A 23851-nucleotide genomic window follows, 5' to 3' on the forward strand; every position below is an offset into this window, starting at 1 on the left:
TTGAACAGCGTTTTTATTTATTCCCTATTCTATTCCAAAAGGATTTAATATGGCTTACAAATAGCAAACTTTTCTTAGCATTAATATGTAAAATAAATTTCTTTGGTAATTCTTCCTAAAAAGGCAACAAGTGTTGTAGAAGATAATATCCCCACAATAAAGTAGCAAGTATTGTATAAATGTTTGCTGTAGCATTCCTCAGGACAAAATTAAGGCATTATTTCAAAGGATATAGTTAGGGAATCAGCAAGCTAGTAAGGATCCTACAAGAGCCCAAAACATTATGGTCCAATAGGAAATTCCAAATACAAATCATCATGAAAGCGATGATGCTAATGATCTTAAGGGCACTTAACAAATATATGCCAGATACTATGTATGTATCTGATTAATCCTATTAACTGTCTATTATTGTGCCTATATTATTATTAAAAACTAAGGTCACGCAAATAGTAAATAGCAGAGCCAAGACTAAAATCCATATAGGTTTGTCTAATTTTAAAGCCTGTGCTCTTAATCTTTTCAATATATTCCCTACAGCTTAGGAATTTTCATAGTCACTTATATTTCAGTTCTTTTGCTTTATTATGTTGAAAATTTTAATCTCCAAGTGTTACAGACAGGAATGAGACCTGCTTTAACAGTTAAAATGCAAGTCTAATTTGTGAATCAATTTGTCAATTTACTTTTCTTCCATTATTCTTTCCTACTGTATTAATACCATAGGCATCAGCATTCCTAAGATTTCATTCTCAAATAGTGGTCAGATTGCTTATTTAGGTCAATATTTTGAGTTCTCTAATCTTATTCTTAACCATTTGCTTCAAAACTTTTAAGTGATGTGCAATTTGGATTATAGATGGAATTTGCTAGGAAATCAATATTTGTGATTTCAAAGAGAAATGAAGCCTGAGGTTGCATCAGTGTCATGAAAGCAGTGTTGTTAATTTCTTGTAATTTAGAAGATCTATTTTCTGAATGTACTAAACTGTATATATGTAATGATTTTCATTTATTAATGACAACTGAAATTCTCTTCAAGGGTCCTAAACCAAGCTAAGCTCTCTGTTGCCTAGGGTTATAGGCTCCCTTAATTCTTCTCCTTTTTCCTTGCCCCTGGTCCCCAAAGAAACCTTGACCCACATGACCATGTCTTTCCTTCTGTTTACCATGCAACTAGGTCTTGCATTTTTAAAGAGGCAATATTGTCTCTGCAGGGAACAATATAGATTCTTGGGGAAGAGGGAATGGCAAAGAAACCTTAGGCACTACAGTGATTTATGGCCCTCGGAAGGGCCACAGTATATTAACAGTGTATCTGTGTATTAAAATCTGATGTATTAAAATTGGACGGAGGGGGAATAATTTGGGGAGGGGCATCTAAAAAAGTTTTTGTAGGGGATTATAATGAAAAAAGTTTGTGAAGCACCCGTCTAGGTAGAAATCCTAGGCACTGAAGAGCTCAAGTCAGAAAGTCTGGGCCAGGGACTGTGAATAGCCCACAGTAGAGGTGGCAACACAGTCATTATGCTTTGTGCGGCAGACCAAGACATAACAGAAAGTAGATTATTTTACTTCTAACATTTGGGCATTTTGAGACAGGAAGGAAGAGGACTAGATTTATGTGCAAGAAGGGGCGGGAAAGGTAGGGGCAGAGAGGGGAACCAACCAACTTTGAAAATCTATATTCAGAGGGGCTTTGAACAATCTCTTAAAGTACATATACCTTTAATTGACATCTTTTATCCTCAACTTAAAAATGATATAAAGACATAGGATTTATTTATTTGTTTGTTTATGGCTGTGTTGGGTCTTTGTTGCTGCGTGGGCTTTCTCTAGTTGCCATGGCAAGCAGGGGCTACTCTTCATTGAGGTATGCAGGCTTCTCTATGCGGTGGCTTCTCTTGTTGTGGAGCACGGGCTGTAGGCGCGCGGGCTTCAGTTGTTGTGGCACGTGGGCTCAGTAGTTGTAGCTCACGGGCTCTAGAACGCCGACCCAGTAGTTGTGGCACACGGGCTTAGTTGCTCCACGGCATGTGGGATCGTCCTGGACCAGGGCTCAAACCTGTGTCCCCTGCATTGGCAGGCGGATTCTTAACCACTGTGCCACCCGGGAAGTCCCTTCAAAGGATTTAAATTTAGTAGAAATACTAATTAATCAATTGAGTAGAAATTACTTAACTAATAACAATAACAGGACCTTTTATTTGTTTACCACTTTTTGGTATAATCTCTTATTTTGTCTTTATTGACAGAGAACGAGCAATCCAAGAGATGCGTCGGCACGGTCTTCGCACACCACCCCTTAGTTCTACTCTGAAGTCTCCTTTACATTCTCCTGAACATAAAAACTGATTATCAGAAAGGTATGTATGTAACACCAAGTACAAGCAAAACTTATCTCTGGTTATAAAAATTACAAGAGTTGTTTTCTGTGTGGGGGGAGAGGAGATTGCCTATAAAGGTGGTAGGGAACTTTCAGAGGTAATGGAATGTGCTGTATCATGGTGGTGATGGTTACATGGCTGTATACAATTGTAAAAATTCGTTGAACTGAACGTTTACAGTCCATGTATTTTATTGTACATAAATTATACATTAATTAAAAAAGAAGACATCTGGGGACTTCCCTGGTGGTCCAGTGGTAAAGAATCTGCCTTCCAGTGCAGGGGACGTGGGTTTGATCCCTGATCGGGGAACTAAGATCCCACATGCCGTGGGGCAACTAAGCCGATGCACCACAACTACTGAGCTTGCGCGCCTCAGTGAGAGCCTGGGTGCCACAAACTACAGAGCCCACGTGCTCTGGAGCCCGCACACCACAACTAGAGAGAGGAAACTCACGCACCACAACTAGAGAGAAGCCCACGCGCCGCTACAACTAGAGAGAAAACCTGCACGCCACAACTAGAGAGAAGCCCATGCGCCACTACAACTAGAGAGAAAACCTGCACGCCACAACTAGAGAGAAGCCCATGTGCCACTACAACTAGAGAGAGAAAACCCACGCACCACAACTAGAGAGAAGCCCATGCACTGCAAGGAAGAGCCTGCACGCCGCAACGAAAGATCCCGCATGCCTCAATGAAGATCGCACACGCCACAACTAAGACCCAATGCCGATTTAAAAAAAGAGAGAGAGAAGACATCCACAACAAAAATTAAATGACAATATATCACAGGGTAATATTTGATGAAGTGCCAAACTCAAGGTACAAATAACAGATAGTGAAAGTGTGGACAAAGACATAGAAAATATTATTTAATATTGAAAGCTAGATATTTTAAGATAAATTATTATATACATACAGGAAAGTGCTATATCATAGGATATACAGCTCAATGAATTTTTACAAACTGAACACACCTATGCAACCTGCACCCGGATCAAGAAACAAAACATGACCTCTCTTGGGTGTCTTTCTGGTCATAAGCCTTACTCTAAAAGTAACTGTCTCGGTTATTAAAAGCATAGATTTCTTTTGTCTGTTTCTGGACATTTTATAAGCGAAATCATATATTTCTGGCTTTTTTTCTCAATAGTGCCTCTGTGACATTCATCCATACTGCTGTGTACTTGCAGTTGGTTCAGTCTTGTTGCTGTGTAGTATTCCATTATGTGAACAGACCACAGTCCATGTACTCACTCTGTTTTTGATGGGCATGTGATAATTTCCAGTTTGGGCTATTACAGGTAGAATTATGATGAACATTCTAGTACCTTATGTTGGCGAACAGATGTGTGCATTTCTTTTGGGTATACACTTAGGAGTGAGATTGTCAGGTCATTGGACGTGCATGTGTTCGAGCTTGAGTAGTTATGGTAAGGCAGTTTTCCAGAGTGATTGTAAAGAGCTAGGACACATTTGGCTGAGGAAGGGTCAAAGTGATGTGCTCATTCATTGGAGATGGGAGTGAATGGGAAAGAAGCATGTCAGACCCAGGGTTTGAAAAGTAGATGACTGAAAAATGCAGGCTTATTGACAGAAATAGTAAAGTCAGTCCTTTTAAAAATTATTCATTTTTTGGCTTCTCCCAATAGAATTTTATAGGAGATAATTAAGCATTTCCTTGGTGACTTCAGAATCCTCATAAGAGTATTAGCTATGTTCTATTCTTTAATATACTGATGCCCCAGGGTTTACTGATATTTGTAGGGCCTATGTTTAAATGATTCCTGATTGCTGTGCTTTTTGCTTTTGTGTTTGTTTATTTGACTAAAACATTTGACTTCCTCTTTCACTTTGAGGACCACTTCCTAGTGCTGGCAGCAGTCACTTTGTCCTCACAACTTCTAAGCTGCTGCATTAATTTGAATGTGATTAGATGGAGGTTCTGCTTCTCATTATAAAGCCTCTTGGCAGTTGTGACACAAGCATTTTTTTCATGCTTGATTCACAGCTGCATTTTAGATCAAGGGTTGGTAAACTAGGCCCCTATAGGCCAAATCCACACCACTGCCTAATTTTGTAAATTAAGCTTTATTAAGCCACACCGATTTGTTTACATATTGTCTCAGACTGCTTTTTTGCAGTGGCAGAATTAGGTAGTTGTGACAGAGACCCTGTGGCCCACAAATCTGAAATATTTATTTACTAACTGGCCTTTCACGTCACATAGCCCCTGGAAAACTTATCTGTATACTCGTGAGATAATATGAGTGAAAAAGCAAGTAATTCCTTAGTTTATGAAAAGAGGCTTGACTCCCAGGGATCCCCAAACTATACTTTAAGAACCACTGGGGGCTTTCCTGGTGGCACAGTGGTTGAGAGTCCGCCTGCCGATGCAGTGGACATGGGTTCGTGCCCCAGTCCGGGAAGATCCCACATGCCGCGGCGCGGCTGGGCCCGTGAACCATGGCTGCTGAGCCTGCGCGTCCGGAGCCTGTGCTCCGCAACGGGAGACGCCACAACAGTGAGAGGCCCGCATACCGCAAAAAAAAAAAAAAAAAAAGAACCACTGATCTAGAACATAGTGCTTTCCAGCAGTCTCTAAAGCTGTAATGAATTAGAAAACTTTTTAAAATTATGATAAAATATATATAACATGAACTTTGCCTACTTTTTTTTTAAAGATTTTTTTGATGTGCACCATTTTTAAAGTCTTTATTGAATTTGTTACAATATTGCTTCAGTTTTATGTTTTGTTTTGTTTTTTTTCTGGCCAGGAGGGATGTGGGATCTTATTTCCCTGACCTGGGATCGAACCCACACCCCCTGCATTGGAAGGCAAAGTCTTAACCACTGGACAACCAGGGAAGTCCCTCAACTTTGCCTTCTTAACTCTTTTGTAAAGTGTACAACTCAGTGGCATTAAATTCACAACGTTGTACAACCATCACCACTATTTCCAGAATTTTTTATCACCCCGACAGAAACTCTGTATCTATTAAGCAATAACTCTCCAGTCCCCTGTCTTCACTTCCCTGCCCCTGATAACCTCTAATCTACTTTCTATCTCTATAAATTAGCCTACTCTAGATTTTCATATAAGTGAATTTATACGACATTTGTCTTTTTGCATCTAGCTTACTTCATTTAGAATAATGTCTTCAGGGTTCATCTGTGTTGTAGCATGTATCAGAACTTCATTCCTTTTCATCCCTGAATGATATTCCTTTGTGTTTATACCACGTTTTGTTCTTTTGCTCATCAGTTGATGGACACCTGGGTTGTTTTCATCTCTTAGCTATTGTGAATAATGCTGCTGTGAACATTGGTGTACAAGTATCTGTTTTAGTCTGTTTTAATATCTTTTGGGAGTACCTAGAGTTGCTGGGTCATAAGGTAATTCTATGTTTAACTTTTTGAATACCTGCCAAACTTTTTCCACATAACTGTACCATTCTCACCAGCAGTGTAAGAGTTCCAGTTTTCCAAGTCCTTATCAACACTTGTTATTTTCCATTTTTTTATTATAGCCATTCTAGTAGATGTAGATTAGAAAATGTCTACAACCATTAACAAATTCCCAGAGTATCCTAATGATATTGTTAATTGGTAGCACATTTCCATTCATATTTTCTAACGTTGTCACCAAAACTAATTTTAAGGGATTTCCCCATAAGTACCCAGAAATGAATATGAAATATTCATATCAAGTCGTATTTACAGTGTCTCTAATAGTTAACATATATAATCCAGTTTTGCTTTTACTGTTTTGATTATTGCATCTAAAAAATGCTCACTGAGAAAACATAAAATACAAAAGTATAAAGAAGATAACCAAAATCACTTCTTTTTATATTTTTTTTATTGGAGTAAAATATACATAAGGTCAAATTTATCATTTTAACCATTTTTAAGTGTACATTTCTCTGGCAGTTAATACGTTCACACTCTTGTGCAAAAATCATCTCCACCATCAATCTCCAGAACTTTTTCATCTTCCCCAGCTAAAACTCTGTACCCATTAAACACTAACTCCCCATTCTCCCTTTCCCCTAACCTCTTGCAATCACCGTGACAATTTCTGTCTCTATGAATTTGACTATTCTTTGTACCTTAAGTAAGTGGAATCATGCAGCATTTGTGTTTTTGTGACTGACTTATTTCACTTACTATAATGTTTTCAAGTTTTATCCATGAGGGAGGGAGTATGTGTCAGAATTCCCTTCCTTTTTGAGGCTGAATATTATTCCATACTATGTATATAGCACACTTTGTTTATCCATTCATCACTTGACTTGCTTCCATCTTTTGGCTATTGTGAAAATGCTGCTGTGAACATGGATGTACAAATCAAAATCACTTTTAATCCTACAACCCAGAGAAAATAGCAATTAGCCATTTGGTACACTCCCTTCTTTTTAAAAAGAAAAAAAAGGTTTATTTATTTATTTTTTTAAAACGTTATTTACTTATTTATTTTGGCCGTGACATGCGACATGCAGAATCTTTGCAGGATCTTAGTTCCCCAACAAGGGGTCAAATCCGTGACCCCTGCATTGGGAGGGGAGCGTGGAGTCTTAACCACTGGACCACCAGGGAAGCCCCTACTCCTTTCTTATGTTTAATTTGTAATAAATATACACACAAGCATAGACATACATGTATAATTCTAATAGAAATCATACTCAAAATAGTTTTTATCAGTTTTTTTGTTTTGTTCTGTTCTGTGGGGTTTTCCCCTTAATATAGTTGCATGCATTTATTCTTATCATTAAAAGCATTTTCAAAAATGCCATTTTAAAATAGTGATTTAACAGTTGATCACATGAATATTTCATAAATTATTTAATCATTCTTCTCTTATGGAACATATATCAATAGTTTGTTTCCAGCTTTTTTTTCTTATAAACAATGTTTTACATCAGTATTTGACAACCTGCCTGATAATTTCTTCTTAAGTATGTGTTCCTCGATATAGAAAAAAATAATTACTTTCTCAGTGTTTCCATTGTGTGATTTTTTTATATTTTAATGTCTGTGTCTTTTAATTGGGAGGGTGGTTAGATAGCACATAAGGTCAACATACTTGGAAAAATATTTGACTATCCCTAACATGCTATTTTAAGACTCAGACAACATAATTTACAGTACTTGTTTGTAATTTTATGAAACCTATACATCATAGTATCCCTTCTTTTGAGCAATTTTTCTCAATTAACATTCTATGTTACCCCATTCTTTTCACTGTGTATCATTCTTTCAGTACTCTTATACTTTGAAGTGCTTTTGTATAATAGTTTAAAGGGAATATCTTTTTGAAATATAGAACAATACTTCTTGACTATTAACTATAATTTGTGGGCAAAGGTTTTATTAGAGATTATAATTTCAGTTAAAACATTACTGAATTGCAGTTTTTCATGAAAGTACTGAGTAATTTTATCATTTTTTTCTTAATCCACCTTTCCCCTCCCCACTTTTTCAGAATGGTGGCTTTCATGAGTTGGCTATACGGATTTTTTTAAAGGACAGACAGTAATGAAATATTTGAAGCACTTGTTCCTGAAAATTATGAACATTGACACAAATTCTACCTCTGTCAACTTTTATTTAAATCAGTGAATATTTATGTAAAAATTTGGTTTAAAAGAGCTATATCCATGTGTATATTTTCATATATATGACAGAACAGAATATGTATGGATAGTGCTAATGTTATATCTGTATTTTTATTATTCCTGACTTAAATTACTTCTCAAAGTGTGGTTATACTGTGAATTAATATGATGTATTATTCACATTATGCTTTAATAATCTTTTTCTTAATGAGCCATGATATATGTATATAAATATTCTCATTTCCATGCCTGTGTTTATAACCCATATCTTTAATACATTCACAAGGGATGATCAACTTTGATGCTATGCTGTCATGTTTAACTTTTTTCTTCTAAATGTAAAATTAATTATGTACCAATATGCTGTCTATCATTGAGGGGACTATATTCAGGTCTATTCTTATAATAGCAAAGGTCTTGATAAAATAATGGTTGCCATATATAATTTGTTATTGCCAACTAGAAGAACTGTGATAGAAAAGATACATTCATATATTATATACAATATACTATTTTGGCTACCACATGGACTCTTCACATAATATAAACACTATCAAAATTAAACTAAAAGCTGTATTTAGAATTTTGTAAAACGATAGAACAGAAATTTGGGATATTTTTCAGTAAATAAAATTTCTCACTGTACGAATCTAAAATTTTGAATACAAAAGTATCAATATATAGGGTAAATACAGTAAAACATTTTGTTAAAATTCCATTATACATTCAATAATATCCAGTTTTTTGCTTCTAAACCTGTGTGTTGTAATTTATCAGTCTTCCAGAATAGTATGTAAACACTGACCTGTTGTGGCATATTAGATAGAAAACAGCTTTTTACAGTGAATTTTCAAAGTTGTAACTTTAAAGGATTTAGATATATACCGATATTAATAAAAGAACAAAAGTACAAAATAGATTGTTGTACAAAAACTAATCGTGTTTAAACCATACATTGGAAGAAAATCCTGTTCTTAATAAATTTCATTATGATCGAAAAAGAACTTAAAAACTAGCATTGGAAAATGGAAGACCAATTATTTATGATACATTTTATTTCCTCCTGTGGTTTAATAAAGTGCAGTTTGTGTGTGAGTGTGTGTGTGTACCTGGGGGTGGGCAGCACTCTTTTTCTAAAACTAATATTCCTTATATGTTCTCATTATGCCCTTTGCAGTAATTATGTATTTGGTGTGATGTGGCTTACTTTTTCACCATCTATGTAATTTTATGTATTCTGTCTCCTGTGTGTGAATTCATGTGTTACAGCAAAATACAATAGAAATGGGACTATTTACAATGTCATATGGAAAATCTTTTAATAAATATATGTAAATAAAATTTTAAAATTTGTCCCCACCTTTTCCCCAAAACAACAGCAAGGCATATTTTGTTCAATATTTTATTTCTAATGTTTCTATAATTGAAAAATGTATAGTTTGCCATAATTGTTATTTTCATAACCATGATACAATTTTTTAAAGTAGTTTTATCTTGAAATACTGAATGTTCTGACCTTTTATAGATGTTTTTAATTTGTTTTAAATAATTTTAAATTATGGAGCTTGACATAGATTTTCCAATAAGCTTTCCAGTCCATTTATTTTCTCTTTCTTACAAATAATTTTGTATAATGGTAGCAATATTCTTAATTCTAAAGTTAAGTATAATTTATTCAAATCAAATTTTATCATGGTGGGATATGGAGAAGTCTCTGAACTCAGATTCCAGGCACTTTTTTTTTTTTTTTTAAACATCTTTATTGGAGTATAATTGCATTACAATGTTGTATTAGTTTCTGCTGAATAACAAAGTGAATCAGCTAAACGTGTACATATATCCCCATATCCCCTCCCTCTGCGTCTCCCTCCCACCCTCCCTATCCCACCCCTCTGGGTGGTCACAAACCATGGAGCTGATCTCCCGGTGCTATGCGGCTGCTTCCCACTAGCTATCTGTTTTACATTTGGTAGTGTATATATGTCAGTGCCACTCTCTCACTTCATCCCAGCTTACCCTTCCCCCCTCCCCGTGTCCTCAAGTCCATTCTCTACATCTGCGTCTCTATTCCTGTCCTGCCCCTAGGTTCATCAGAACCATTTCTTTTTTTCAGATTCCATATATATGTGTTAGCATAACGGTATTTATTTTTCTCTTTCTGACTTACTTCACTCTGTATGACAGACTCTAGATCCATCCACCTCACTGCAAATAACTCCATTTCGTTTCTTTTTACGGCTGAGTAATATTCCATTGTATATATGTGCCACATCTTCTTTATCCATTCGTCTGTCAATGGACATTTAGGTTGCTTCCATGTCCTGGCTATTGTAAATAGAGCTGCAGTGAACATTGTGGTACGTGACTCCTTTTGAATTATGGTTTTCTCAGGGTATATGCCCAGTAGTGGGATTGCTGGGTCATATGGTAATTCTATTTTTAGTTTTTTAAGGAACCTCCATACTGTTCTCCATAGTGGCTGTACCAATTTTCATTCCCACCAACAGTGCAAGAGGATTCCCTTTTCTCCACACCCTCTCCAGCATTTATTGTTTGTAGATTTTTTGATGATGGCCAACTGGCACAAAAACAGAAATACAGATCAATGGAACAAGATAGGAAGCCCCAGAGATAAACCCACACACATATGGTCACCTTATCTTTGATAAAGGAGGCAAGAATATACAATGGAGAAAAGACAGCCTCTTCAATAAGTGGTGCTGGGAAAACTGGACAGCTACATGTAAAAGAATGAAATTAGAACACTCCCTAACACCATACACAAAAATAAACTCAAAATGGATTAAAGACCCAAATGAAGGCCAGACACTAGAAAACTCTTAGAGGAAATCATAGGCAGAACACTCTGAGATAAATCACAGCAAGATCCTGTTTGACCCACCTCCTAGAGAAATGGAAATAAAAACAAAAATAAACAAATGGGACCTAATGAAACTTCAAAGCTTTTGCACAGCAAAGGAAACCATAAACAAGATGAAAAGACAACCCTCAGAATGGGAGAAAATATTTGCAAACGAAGCAACTGACAAAGGATTAATCTCTAAAACTTACAAGCAGTTTGTGCAGCTCAATATCAGGAAAACAAATAACCCAATCCAAAAATGGGCAGAAGACCTAAATAGACATTTCTCCAAAGAAGATAATACAGATTGCCAACAAACACATGAAAGGTTGCTCAATATCACTAATCGTTAGAGAAATGCAAGTGAAGACTACAATGTGGTATCACCTCACACCAGTCAGAATGGCCATCATCAAAAAATACCTCCCATTTTTAATCTCCCATTTTAAAACCCTCTCGAACCATACCATTCCATTTTTCATACTCTTTGTAGCAAAAGTTCCTTGAAAGGAGTTATCCATACTCACTTCATGCTACCTTTCCTTCTTGAACTATTCTAATCACCTAATCACAATTTATTCCCATTACTCCAGTCAAACCATTCTTATCAAGACACCAACAACCCCCATGTGTTCTTTATTTCCACTATTACCTTTTTCATACCTAATATTTCCACTTAGTGCTTTTTCATTATGTTTGATACTGCTCCTGTTTTTCTTTGAGGAAGGATTAGGTACAGATATAGCTTTAAAGTAGTGCATTTGAAGATAAGATTGAGGACTTCTTCCAGAAGGCATCAGAAAAAGAGATTGAAAATGTAAAAGAAAGGATGAGCATCATAGGGGATATGTGTAGGAGTGCCAACATCCAGGTAATAATGAGACTTAGAAATGAGAAATATTAGAAAGGAGTGTAGAAAATAGTTTAAGAAATAATGGAGATAAATGTCCCCAAATTAAGCATACTTTAATAAAGTCTGAGGTCTTTATTAAAAGGGCTCAGAGAAAGCCAAGTAGGAGAGAAGGAAAAACCCACATTTAGACACAATATTGAAGACAGGAGAGAAATTATAAAAGCTTCAGAGAGAAAACAGGTCACCTAAAAAGGAACAAGGGTCAGATTTACATCTGTTGTGGACTGAATGTGTCTCCCAAAATTGGTATGTGGAAACCCTATTTTCTAATGTGATGATATTAGGAAGTGGGGCCTTTGGGAGGTAATTAGGTCATGAGGGTGGAGCCCTCATGAATGGGATTAGTACCCTTGTAAAAGGAATCCCAGAAAGCTCTTGCAGTCTCTGCTGTATGAAGGTACAATAATAAGTCAGCAGTCTATAACCCAGAAAAGGGCTCTCACCAGAACCTGACCATGCTGGCACCCTTATCTCTGACTTCTAGCCTCCAAAACCATGAGAAATAAATTTTTATTGTTTACCAATCTATGGTAAATTATTATAGCAATTCCAACAGAGCTGAGACAACATCAACCTTCTCGATAATTACACTGGAAATGAGCAACATAGTACTTTTAGAACATTGAAAGAAATGAATTTTGAACCTATTTTATAACTATGCTGTCATTCAAATCTGAAGGTGTAATAAAAATGTTCTTAGGCATACAAAGTCTCAATGTTTGTCAAGTGAAGATCAACATTGAAAAAGCTTGAAGGAAGTAATCAGAGAAGTAGGTATAGAAGATGCTGCAAGAGATGTCATAATTAAAGATAATCAAATAGCTTGGTAAAGCATATTAAGAAGAGGAGGGACCAAAAAAAGAAACAAAATATATCTATAAAAATTAAGACCAAAAATTTTAGAATCTGGATAATACCAACATGCTAGATAGTGGGCAGGAGGACAGAAAGAGAAGAAAGGCACATGAGGTAAAATACCTGTCAAGAGAACATACAAATCTCGATATTTCAGAAATCAACAAGGAGGGGTAACACAAACAGGTGTCTTAAGAGCAACTATCAAAATGATATAACAGTAAACACATAGAACTTTATTCTTACCAGGCACTTTCTCAAGAGTTTTACATATATTAATTAATTCCCACAACAACCATATTCTCCTTTATTCTCATTTTACAGATGAGAGCACAGGCAAGACTTGCCCATGACCACTTAACTAATAATGATGAAGTCATTTTGGGATGCTTTCAAAAGTGATTTAATATTTAAACCAGCAGAAGAACACTTGACCTCTGCAGTGGAAAGCAGGAAAAGAAAAAAAATCAAAACGAAATTGAAGTACAGTAGATGGAAAATATGAAACAAAATGGCAGAAATAAATCCTTATGCAAGAGTAACCACAATAAATTGTAAATTGATGGATAAAATCCATCAATAAAAAGAAAGAATCAGGGGCTTCCCTGGTGATGCAGTGGTTAAGAATCCACCTGCCAGTGCAGGGGACACGGGTTCGATCCCTGGTCCGGGAAGATGCCACATGCTGCGGAGCAACTAAGCCCGTGAGCCACAACTACTGAGCCTGTGCTCTAGAGCCAGTGAGCCACAACTACTGAGCCCACGCACCACAACTACTGAAGCCTGCGTGCCTAGGACCTGTGCTCCACAGCAAGAGAAGCCCCCACAATGAGAAGCCGATGCACTGCAACGAAGAGCAGCCCCCACTTGCAGCAACTAGAGAAAGCCCACGCATGGCAACGAAGACCCAACGCAGCCAAAAATAAATAAATAAATTGATTTTTTAAAAAAGAATCAGATTTAAAAGACAGGGGACTTCCCTGGTGGCACGGTGGTTAAGAATCCGCCTGCCAATGCAGAAGAGATGGGTTCGAGCCCTCATCCAAGAAGATCCCACATGCCGTGTAGCAACTAAGCCTGTTTGCCACAACTACTGAGCCTGCACTCTAGAGCCTGCGAGCCACAACTACTGAGCCTGTATGCCACAACTACTGAAGCCCGCGTGCCTAGAGCCTGTGCTCCGCAACAAGAGAAGCCACTGCAATGAGAAGCCTGCGCACCGCAACGAATAGTAGCCCCCACTCACCGCAACTAGAGAAAGCCCATGCGCAGCAATGAAGACCTAACACAGCCAAAAATAAATATTGAAAAATAAATAAGTTTATTAAAACAAAAGACAGTATGTGAGTTACAAGAGAGATATGCTTTTTAAAATTTGAAAATAGAAGGAAAGAAAAAGATTCACCAGGCAAATGGGAACCGAAAGAAAGCTGGAGTACTAACCTTACTATCTAAAAAGATAGAATCTTAGGGTGGAAAAAAAGTGTGATATAGTGGTGAGCAACAAGAAGAATAACAAGTACAATAGAACAAGAAGATATAGCCAACATAAACATATGGCTATATATGTACATACATGTATAAAACTCCACACCCTATAAACTGAGAATACATGTTTTTCAAGCATATCTCTTACATTTGAAAAAATAGACCATATAGTAGCCCTTAAAGGAAGCCTCAGGTTCAAAAGAATTATATAAATCATTTCTCTGACCATAATGCATAAAATTAGAAAATAATTTTTCAAAAGGATAGAAAAAACTTCAATATGTCTGGAAACTAAAAATGTCTTTCTAAATTACCCTTTGTTAAAGATGAAAATCATAAAGAAAGTAAAATAATTTAGACTGATAATCAAGTAATAAACCATTAAAATCAAAATTGTGGGACACAGCTAAAGATGAGTAATTAGAGGAAAACCTGTAATTTTAAATATGTTAATCAGGAAATAAAACTGTTCACAAATGAGCAAGAATTTAAATCAAGAGATTGGAAAAAAGTAACAGTAACCCCTGCTCCTCCTCTGCCAAAAATAACAGAAATAATAAAGGACAAAAAACAATGAGTTGGAGAACAATAATATCAACCACAAAAATTGAGATTTACAAAATTAAGAGCTGGATCTATAAAAGGACTGATTAATGAACTTTACTTGAAATAAGACAAATATATAGTCGAAACACAGAAGGGGGAAATAACTACAAATATTTTAGATATTAAGAAAATAAAAGTATGAAGAGTGAAGATATGCTAATATATAAAATGGATAAATGCAATGAAAACTAAAAATGCTGAAACTTGGTACAAGAAATAAAATAGAGCTCAACGAGAACAATATGTACTAAAGAAATTGAGAGACAGTCAAATATAATGGGATTTTATTTTACCTTAGTTGCAAGCTAATAAGTTAACCTATTACTGTTTCCTACATGCAGGAATAAAGTAGGAGACTCCTGGATCAGAGACAGAGGCCTTTATTACTCATGGCCCAGCAAGCAGCATAAGCATCATGTTTGCCACTGGTTCTCCTTACCTCCTCAATCCCCACAGGGGCAATGTGGAGGGGCCCAGATGAATGCTAAGCATGCAGAAGTTCATGTAGCAGCCTAGAACACTGAACTTAGTTAATCCATCTCTTTTATGGCAAGCAATTAGTAAGCCTGCTCTTTGTCCCAGAAGGATGCATCACTTCATCCCCCAAGGTTGCTCACTGCAAACACAATGCTGAGAAATGGCCTGGATGAAGATTAATCAGGGCCTTGCATTCTTTGCATACCCACAACAAGAATGTACAGGGAGGGGCTTCCCTGGTGGTGCAGTGGTTAAGAATCCGCCTGCCAACGCAGGAGACGCAGGTTTGAGCCCTGGTCCGGGAAGATCCCACATGCTGTGGAGCAACTAAGCCCGTGCACCACAACTACTGAGCCTGCACTGTAGAGCCCCCAAGCCACAACTACTGAGCCCATGTGCCACAACCACTGAAGTCTGCGCACCTAGAGCCTGTGCTGCCAACAAGAGAAGCCACCACAATGAGAAGCCCGCGCACCACAACGAAGAGTAGCCCCCCCTCACCGCTACCAGAGAAAAGCCCGCGTGCAGCAACGAAGACCCAATGCAGCCAAAAATAAATAAAATTTAAAAAAGAAAGAATGTACAGGGATACTCAGGGGTGTATGGCACATTGCCTCTCCCAAGGATATTCTATCCCTTGATCCTATACATTCTTGGCCAAAGTTGAGTATGCCACTCCATTGACCACCTGCTGAAAATGCCCAACAGAGGGTGGGACCAAACCTGTTCAATGTGTCTCATATAGCATTAATTAAGGCTAATATCAGTAAGATCCCAAAAGCAGAAGGAAGAGGCTAACCAGCAGTACTGATCTCAATTGTGCCTTCCAGGATCCCAGACGTAGCCCACTATAGTTATCATGGGGAGCAGAGGGTGTTATTTTAGACATGAAGGATGTGGTCTAAAGTCATTCTGTTATCCATTATGACTCATGCAATTTAGATTGACTGGTTAATCTCTGGTGTCATTGCCAATGGGGCAATAGATGAGCAAAAAAGCAACCCTCATCCACAATGGAGAGTCCATGGCCATCTCTCCCCCACATACAAACAGATAGCCCAAAGGTCACAAGTCACTCCAGTTTGGGGTTTGTTGTTAAACTTGATTGGGATCATCATCACACTGGTTTGGTTGAGAAACCTGGGCTATGTCACTGGGTAGTGATAGCCTTGAGAGTTGTACATGGCATAACCCAAAGCTGCTCAGCAGTCAGGAGAAGCATATGAATTTGCATCGATCGGATTTTTAAAAGATTGTGTTGGTGTGTGTGTTTGTACATGTACAAGGCGGAGTCCATGCCTGGGAGCGCCCATCGATGGCATTAGGCATAGCAAAATAAATTGTTCAAGAGTGGATGAGTTTTTCTGTTTTCATAGCCTGTGGACAGGGGTGACAGACACAGCAGCAGGTCAGATTGCCAGCCACTGCAGTTTCTTGCTTCAGGCAGACCATATGATTTTTTGCAGGCTGCAATGTAGGCTTTTTGTAGGGGACAAAGAGAGCATTCATTGCTATTGGTTTGGGCCCCACTCAAAAAATGCTGATTTGTGGGTTAGCTGATATAAAGGACCAAATAGAAAGCCCAAGTGGGCACATACTCTCTCCAGTTTCCCAAAAGTCCAACAAGAAGCTAAACCTCAAAGGTTTGGTTGGAGGAAGACGGTAGGTGGAGCAGATATACAGCACTTTTTCCTGGGGTGCCAGAGAAATAGAGGGTTGTGAATCTGCCCATTTAAGTCCAAGAAACTTCACTTGGAAAGCCAGCCTCTGAATTTTGTTAGGGTTTATCAGCCACCCCGCTAGTGTAGGTGTGATAGGGGCCTTGAGATGGAGGCTTCTGACTTGCCAACCAATAGGATGTCATCTATAGGGTGAAAACTTTGAAATCAGAGGGTAAAGACACACCCACTAGTGACAAATGGCAGGGAGTTCATCTCACAAGCATGTCTCTACTTTCTATACTTCCCTGATTGGGATAATCCCCTCTGATACTTACAGGATGGGAGTATAAGCCTATAGCACCTCAATTCCTACTATTTATTCAGATGTACAGGCAACAGCAGCACATTGAATTAGTTCCACCCATACGGTCAAATTAGCTTCTCTTCCCCATTCAGAACCCTGTCCTAATCCCATCAATTAAATTTGAGCATCAATGGACCAGGTAGGATGGTGACTTGGGTGTCTATATCCAAGGAAGCCATAGAAATTTGAGTCCCTCCCCTCCCTGAGGTTCCTAAGTATATTTGTACAGAGTGTGTATGGCCCTCAGTCCTCCTTTGGGACAAACCCAAACATTTGGTTTCTTAGAGTAACAAGACTTTCCTGAGGTCAGAAAAAAGAAGGAGGGAGAGAGCAGCTCCTCCCTTTGGACAAAGAATGTCGCCTGCCATATCAGTAAGCTAAGGATGTTGTGGCCATCAAGCCATCAGTGACTGCACCCTGAGGGCATTTCAGGATGGACAAAAGCAGCATCCTGGCCCTGGATAGCTAAGGTTCATATCAAAGGAATTATTTCAATGAGCCCAGACCCTTGCATCCTCCCATACCTAGAAAAGCACCAAATTCATTAACTTGAGAGGTCTGTTTTTCTTTAATTAACAGTAACATTTTGATGTTCCAACTACCTGGTTTTTGTTGCAAAGAAAACCGGCCCCTCCCTTATGTACCCGGGCCCCTCCCTTACCTCTTTGGAGCAGTCCCTCAGAGCTGAGAGGCTGTCTTCCAGGCTTAAGTCCTCAGTTTGGTCCACCAAATAAAACATAATTCCCAATTTTTAGGTTGTACCTTTTTTTTTTTTCAGTTGACATCCCCAATAAGCAAAGCTTTGCACTGACTTCTAATTTCAAGTGGCTGAACCAAAGTTCTATGTCCTTATTGCTGACACCATTTATTTCAGCAGCCACAGTGTATTGCCTTTTGACTGGGGCTGTAGGGCTTGCTGCCCGTTGTCACGATGACACCTCTTTCCTGTCCCACCTGAGCAGAACACCATTCCAACAGCTTGTTTCAATCCCACCTCTCATTGCTCAGCTTCTAAATATTCCCTAACAGGTAGGACAGTCCGGGACCCCTATTTCCTCACCTTCACTCAACACTTGGGTGAGAGCATTCACTACAATCATTTCCTGCGCAATCTTCTCCTGTCCCCTAACTTCATCCTTTCTCTTCAGAGAGCCATGTCTGTCAGCACCCATCTTTTTGTGGCCCAAACTGGAGAACCGTGAGTGGTCTGAGACTTGGTTCTGCTCACAGCCTGGTATGTAGCCTGCCACATGTTCATGAGCGCTAGCAGAGGACAAGAGACTCCTGGGTCAGGGAGGAAGCTCTTTATCACTGCACAGCAGGCAGTGTGAGTTTTACACCAGTTCCTCCTGTCCCCATATCCCACAGGGGGCATTCAGGCAGACCTAGATGGATGCTGCACATGCAGTGGGTTTATATCCCAACTGAGGAATTGGAATTTAGGAAACCTCAGTCTCAAATAAGGGGCTTCAAGCAAACCTGCACAACCTTTGCCCTGGAAGGAGACGTGATCTTTCTTATATTGGATGGAAAACAAAGCTGCCTTGTTCTCTGGGGTGACATTGTCTCTACCTCCCAAAGCTTTATAAGCATCCTTGAAAAGATTGTTCAGAACAAAAACTGCCCCTACCTCAGCGAAAAAAACATGCAGAAATGAGAGCTCTGTGTAGAGTTGTCTCCAACATCTGTAATGTTATCTTTTTTTAAATTCTGCTAAGATGTACATGAAATGTACCATTTTAACAATTTTTAAGTGTACAGTTCAGTGGCATTAAGTACATTCACAATGTTGTAGTACTATCACCACTGTTCATTTCCAGAGCTGTAATATTATTTTTAATGCACCGCTGGTTTTGCATTTAATTTGAATTTTTTATCTGTGTTCATAGGTGGGACTGGCCCATAGTCATCTTTTGTGTGAAAGCAGTGTTGTCTAGCTTTGATGTCATAGTCATCCTTGCTTACCAGCACATTATTGACGAGGGGATTTTTGCAGAAACTAATGCCTGTGTCCGGTGATGTGTTATGTAATTGAATATTAAAACACCTGCATTTGAGTAAATATCAACAACATTTTTTGCACTTCATGTATTTATTTGAAACTTCGTACATATCATACTAAGGCATTTTAATATTTTGTTAGAGTGTGATAGGCATTATAACAGGCACCTTCGTGCAGGGGAACAGAACATCTATTACAACTATACCGTGTTTCACTGCCCTTTCCCTGGAAGAGCAGACTACACTTTCTGGCGGCACTTTTTTTCTTAGTCCTGTGGGTATTATTTCCTCTAGAATATATTCTTTTATTTTATCTGATAATCGGCAAGGTGAATCTTTGCAGGGGGCTCTTTTAGAAACTCCACAAGAAGGACCAGGTGTTGGACTACCATTACATTCACAAGAATGGTCAGTTACCCATCTAGTGCTAACAAAAATTGCTTGTAAGTCATTTTATTCTGTGCATTAAGGCTACAATAAATTTTAAACGCATTGAATAAACTGCAGTTACTGAAATAGAAACCCACTTTCTTATACCATTTTCGAGTTTTCCAGAGGATATTGAAGTTTCCCAGATATTGATAGGATCAATCAACTCCTTCCATATATTTATTATACTCTAATATACAAGTGGGCTTAGTTATCTGATGGCCAGTCCTCCTGTCTTCCTTTCCTGGAGATGCTATGGAGGTGTCATGAATAGTTGTCACCATGTGGACTAGCCTCTTGTCTTTCCACATGAGAAGAATCACTTCTCCCTTCCATAAGAATGTCATTTCTCCCCTCTGTAGATTTTTAGATTTCTCCTTTAATTCGTTTGGTAGACCACTATTCTCTCTTATAATCCCACAAACTCTGGTTTTATTTTTCAACAATATTTCAGATGTGGACACACTGTTGTAATAATTGTTTTGGTGACTATGGTGCCATGAACCAAGATAAGGTTGTAGGACTGATAATATTGTTTCTTGCAGTTTCTTTCCTTCACCCGTGTAAATCTCAAGCTTGCATATATATCCAGTTCCACTTTCGCTAACCATCCTGGCCAAAGCTCCATATTTTGTAAGTTTTCCAGGATTATAGGATTTTTAAAAATATATTTATTTATTTGGCTGCGCCGGGTCTTAGTTGCAGCATGCAGGATCTTTGTTGGCGCGTGTGGAATCTAGTTCCCTGATCAGGGATTGAATCCGGGCCCTCTGCGCTGTAGTGTGGAGTCCACTGGACCACCACGGAAGTCCTCGAGATTATAGGTTTCGAACCTGAGTTGTCCTCTCCACTTTATCATTGCCTCATCAAGTGATAGCTCTTGTTTGGGTATATAGATCAATTGAAATTTTGGTAGAAAAAATAATCCAAAAGAGGTTTAACTTTTGAAATTCTGTCCACAGAAGTGGAGTTTCCGAGTTATTGTTAAAGTGAAGAAATTATTTGTTTGAAACTTCTTCTCGTCATAATCTTTGGAAAGATAAGTGTTTCAAGTAAGGGATCAGTTGACCAATATTTTTCCAGTTTGACTTTCTTATTTTTTCCATCAAAATTATTAATCCAAGAAACTTCTTCATGTCACTGTTGGCTACATCAGTCCATTTTAAAGCCTTATCATACTTTTTATATGATTCTTCATTCTGTTGGCGATACAAGTTTGTTTGAGAAGCAACCAACTCAAAAAAGTCGTTACCGGGACTTCCTTGGTGGCGCAGTGGTTAAGAATCCACCTGCCAATGCAGGGGACATGGATTTGAGCCCTGGTCCGGGAAGATCCCACATGAAGTGGAGCAACTAAGCCCGTGCTCCACAACTACTGAGCCTGTGCTCTACAGCCCTCAAGCGACAACAATTGAGCCCGTGAGCCGTAACTACTGAGGTCCAGGCGCCTAGAGCCCGTGCTCTGCAACAAGAGAAGCCACCGCAACGAGAAGCCCGTGCACCACAACTAACAGTAGCCCCCGCTCACTGCAACTAGAGAAACCCTGTGTGCAGCAATGAAGACCCAATGAAGCCACAAAAAGAAGTCGTTACCCAAAATTAATTCTGTTATTTCACTAACACTTTGCGGGTTATTACATTCAGTAGTTACACCTGACACACCTGTAAAGTCTTCTACTTTTCGTGAAATGTTCAATCCATTCTTTTGTAGAAGCAAAGGAGCATTCTCCAGCACCATGAGTTTCATTTTCACTTTCTGTATCAGAATCAATCACTAACGTTTTTTGTCTTTCTGTTGGTCTAATATTCACATCGTCTGAAGAACTATCATCTTCTGAGACATTAGTATATATGTCACTTGGACAATCAGAGAAAGTATCTGCATAAAATTCACTGAAAAATTCTTCACTCAAAATTTCATGGTGTCATTTTTGAAAATTTTATGGTAATAAACTTGCATTTATAATACACACAAGGTTGGAACAAAAACCTAACAGAGCAAAATATGAATGATAACGACAATCATAAGTTGTATAATGAACTCTTGATCAATTTTAAGCTCTAACAGCTTCACAAGGTGATGTTAATTAATCACTCTCTAAAATACGTATTGATACGTCTCCGGTCAATAACGTTCGGGTAACAAAAGACGTATTAATACGTCTCTGGCCAATAATGTCCTGGAATGGGTAGTGAAATTTCTCTTTTCCCATGTCCTGGAACCCTTTGCCTTACATGGGAATTGTTGACTCCTTGAACGTTTGCTAGAGCTGACTCATGAAATTACCTGGGTAGGTGTCTTTTTTAGAAGAAAACATTTGACCACCGTTTTGATTTCTCCTATAATATTCATCTATTCTGATTTTCTTCCCCTTCTCAAGTCACTTTTGGAAATTCAGTTTTTCTGGAAAATCTATTTCATCTAGATTTTTAAAAATCCGTACCCTAATTGTTTCTCTTGTGAAACGCTTATTTTTTGTGTCTCTTCTCTGACTGACCTTTTCCTAAGAATCAACATTTTATTTTGCTGATCAAATCTACTGTTTGTTTTTATTTCATTACTTCTGCTTTCATTTCCTCTTTTCTGCTTTCTTTGCCTTTATGTGTTTTCATTCTTGAGTTATATACTTAGTTTACTTTTAATCTTTCTTAAATTTCCTCTAAGAACCTTGGGCTGTACCCCCAAAGGTATTTTGTCATTGCTTTCTAAATAGATTCCTTTTTCAGTTCTGGATTATTCATTAACTGGGGTCACTATATAATTCACCATCCAAACTGGGATACTTTCGTGAGTGAAATATGCATATTATGTCCAGACAATAAGTGTAAGCTGGGACTGTTTAGGGTGAACCAGAAAGGTTCTGGTGAACCACCCTATTTTTAACATGAGTTATTTAAAAGGAAGTTTAAATTTTTCACATAGGACATAGGATCTTTTTACAACTTTGTAATGTACTGAATTTTAATCACAGAATGTGGTCTGCAAGGATTTTTTTTTTTTTTTAATTTATTGAGCTTTTGGGGGGGTGTGGCGCTAAGACTTGGTAAAGTTTTGTGACTGTGCCACATGGTGCTGTACGGAATGTGCATGTTTTCTGTTGGATACACATTTCTTGACATCTTTTAAATCAAGCTTGTTAATTTTCTGTGTAGTTATCTTTGTTTATGTGATGCGTCAATTTCTAAGAAAAGTTGAAAGCTCTCCCACTATGACAGCAGATTTTTAACCTTTCCTTTTATTTCCGTTTTTGGCTTAAATAATTCAAAACTTCTGTTGTTAGATACGTAAATTTTCAAGACTGTTTTTTTGTTGTTGGCTTGTACCTTTTAGCATTTGATACTTTTTACCTTAAAATCTCTTTTATCAAATATTAATATTGCTGCTTATGCTTTCTACTCTTTTTTGAACAGCTTTATTGAGATATACTTTATATATCTCCATAAAATGCACCCATTTAAATTGTATGATTTGATGATTTTTTAGTACCTTCACAGCGTCGTACAACCATTACCACAACCAATTTTAGAATATTTTCATCATCCTAAAAAGAAACCTCATACCTATCAAGCGTCACTCTACATTCTCCCCCCTCCCCCTCCCCCCAGCCATGAATCTCCTACTGTCTCTATAGATTTGCCTGTCTGGGCATTTGATATAAATGGAATCATGTGATATATGGTCTTTTGTGCCTAGCTTCTTCCATTTAGCATAACGTTTTCAAGGTTCATCCGTGTGGTAGCATGTATCAGTATTTCATTCCTTTTTTATTGCCAAATATTCCACTGTATGGATAATACCACCTTTTGTTTAATCCATTCATGAGTCGATGGACATTTTGATTATTTCCACTTTTGGCCATTATAAGTAATGCTACCATAAACATTCATGTACATCGTTTGTGCCACATATCTTTCATTTCTCTTAGGTGTGTGCCTAGGAGTAGAATTTCTGGGTCATATGGTAGGTAACTCCATATTTGACATATTTCGGAACTGCCAACTATTTCCCAAAGTGGCTGCACCATTTTACATTACTACCAGCAATGTGTGAGGGTTGAATGTTTCTACATCCTCACCAACAATTGTTATTATCTATCTTTTAAATTATTGCTTTCCTAGTGGGTGTAAAGTGGTATTTCATTGTGGCTTTGATTTGCATTTCCCCGTTGGTTAATGGTGTTGAGCA

General features: G+C 37.9%; 1 protein-coding gene across 4 annotated transcripts in view; it reads left to right on the plus strand.

Moving 5' to 3' along the window:
• CEP135 (centrosomal protein 135) overlaps positions 1–20681 on the plus strand; it is an 86594-nt gene extending 65913 nt beyond the window's left edge. For 3 of the 4 annotated variants that reach the window (XM_022563762.3, XM_089911951.1, XM_089911952.1), the window contains 2 exons: positions 2256–2366; positions 7876–12957. In XM_022563762.3, the coding sequence (XP_022419470.1) occupies positions 2256–2355 (100 nt within the window). In that variant the 3' untranslated portion in view covers positions 2356–2366; positions 7876–12957. The other variant, XM_089911950.1, reaches the window with a different exon arrangement.
• Positions 20682–23851: the final 3170 nt, after the last annotated feature.

Source organism: Delphinapterus leucas, chromosome 5 (assembly GCF_059928025.1).
Source record: "Delphinapterus leucas isolate spDelLeu-1000000601 "Yukka" chromosome 5, BTC_Dleu_Yukka2, whole genome shotgun sequence".
NCBI classification, from domain to species: Eukaryota; Metazoa; Chordata; class Mammalia; order Artiodactyla; family Monodontidae; genus Delphinapterus; species Delphinapterus leucas.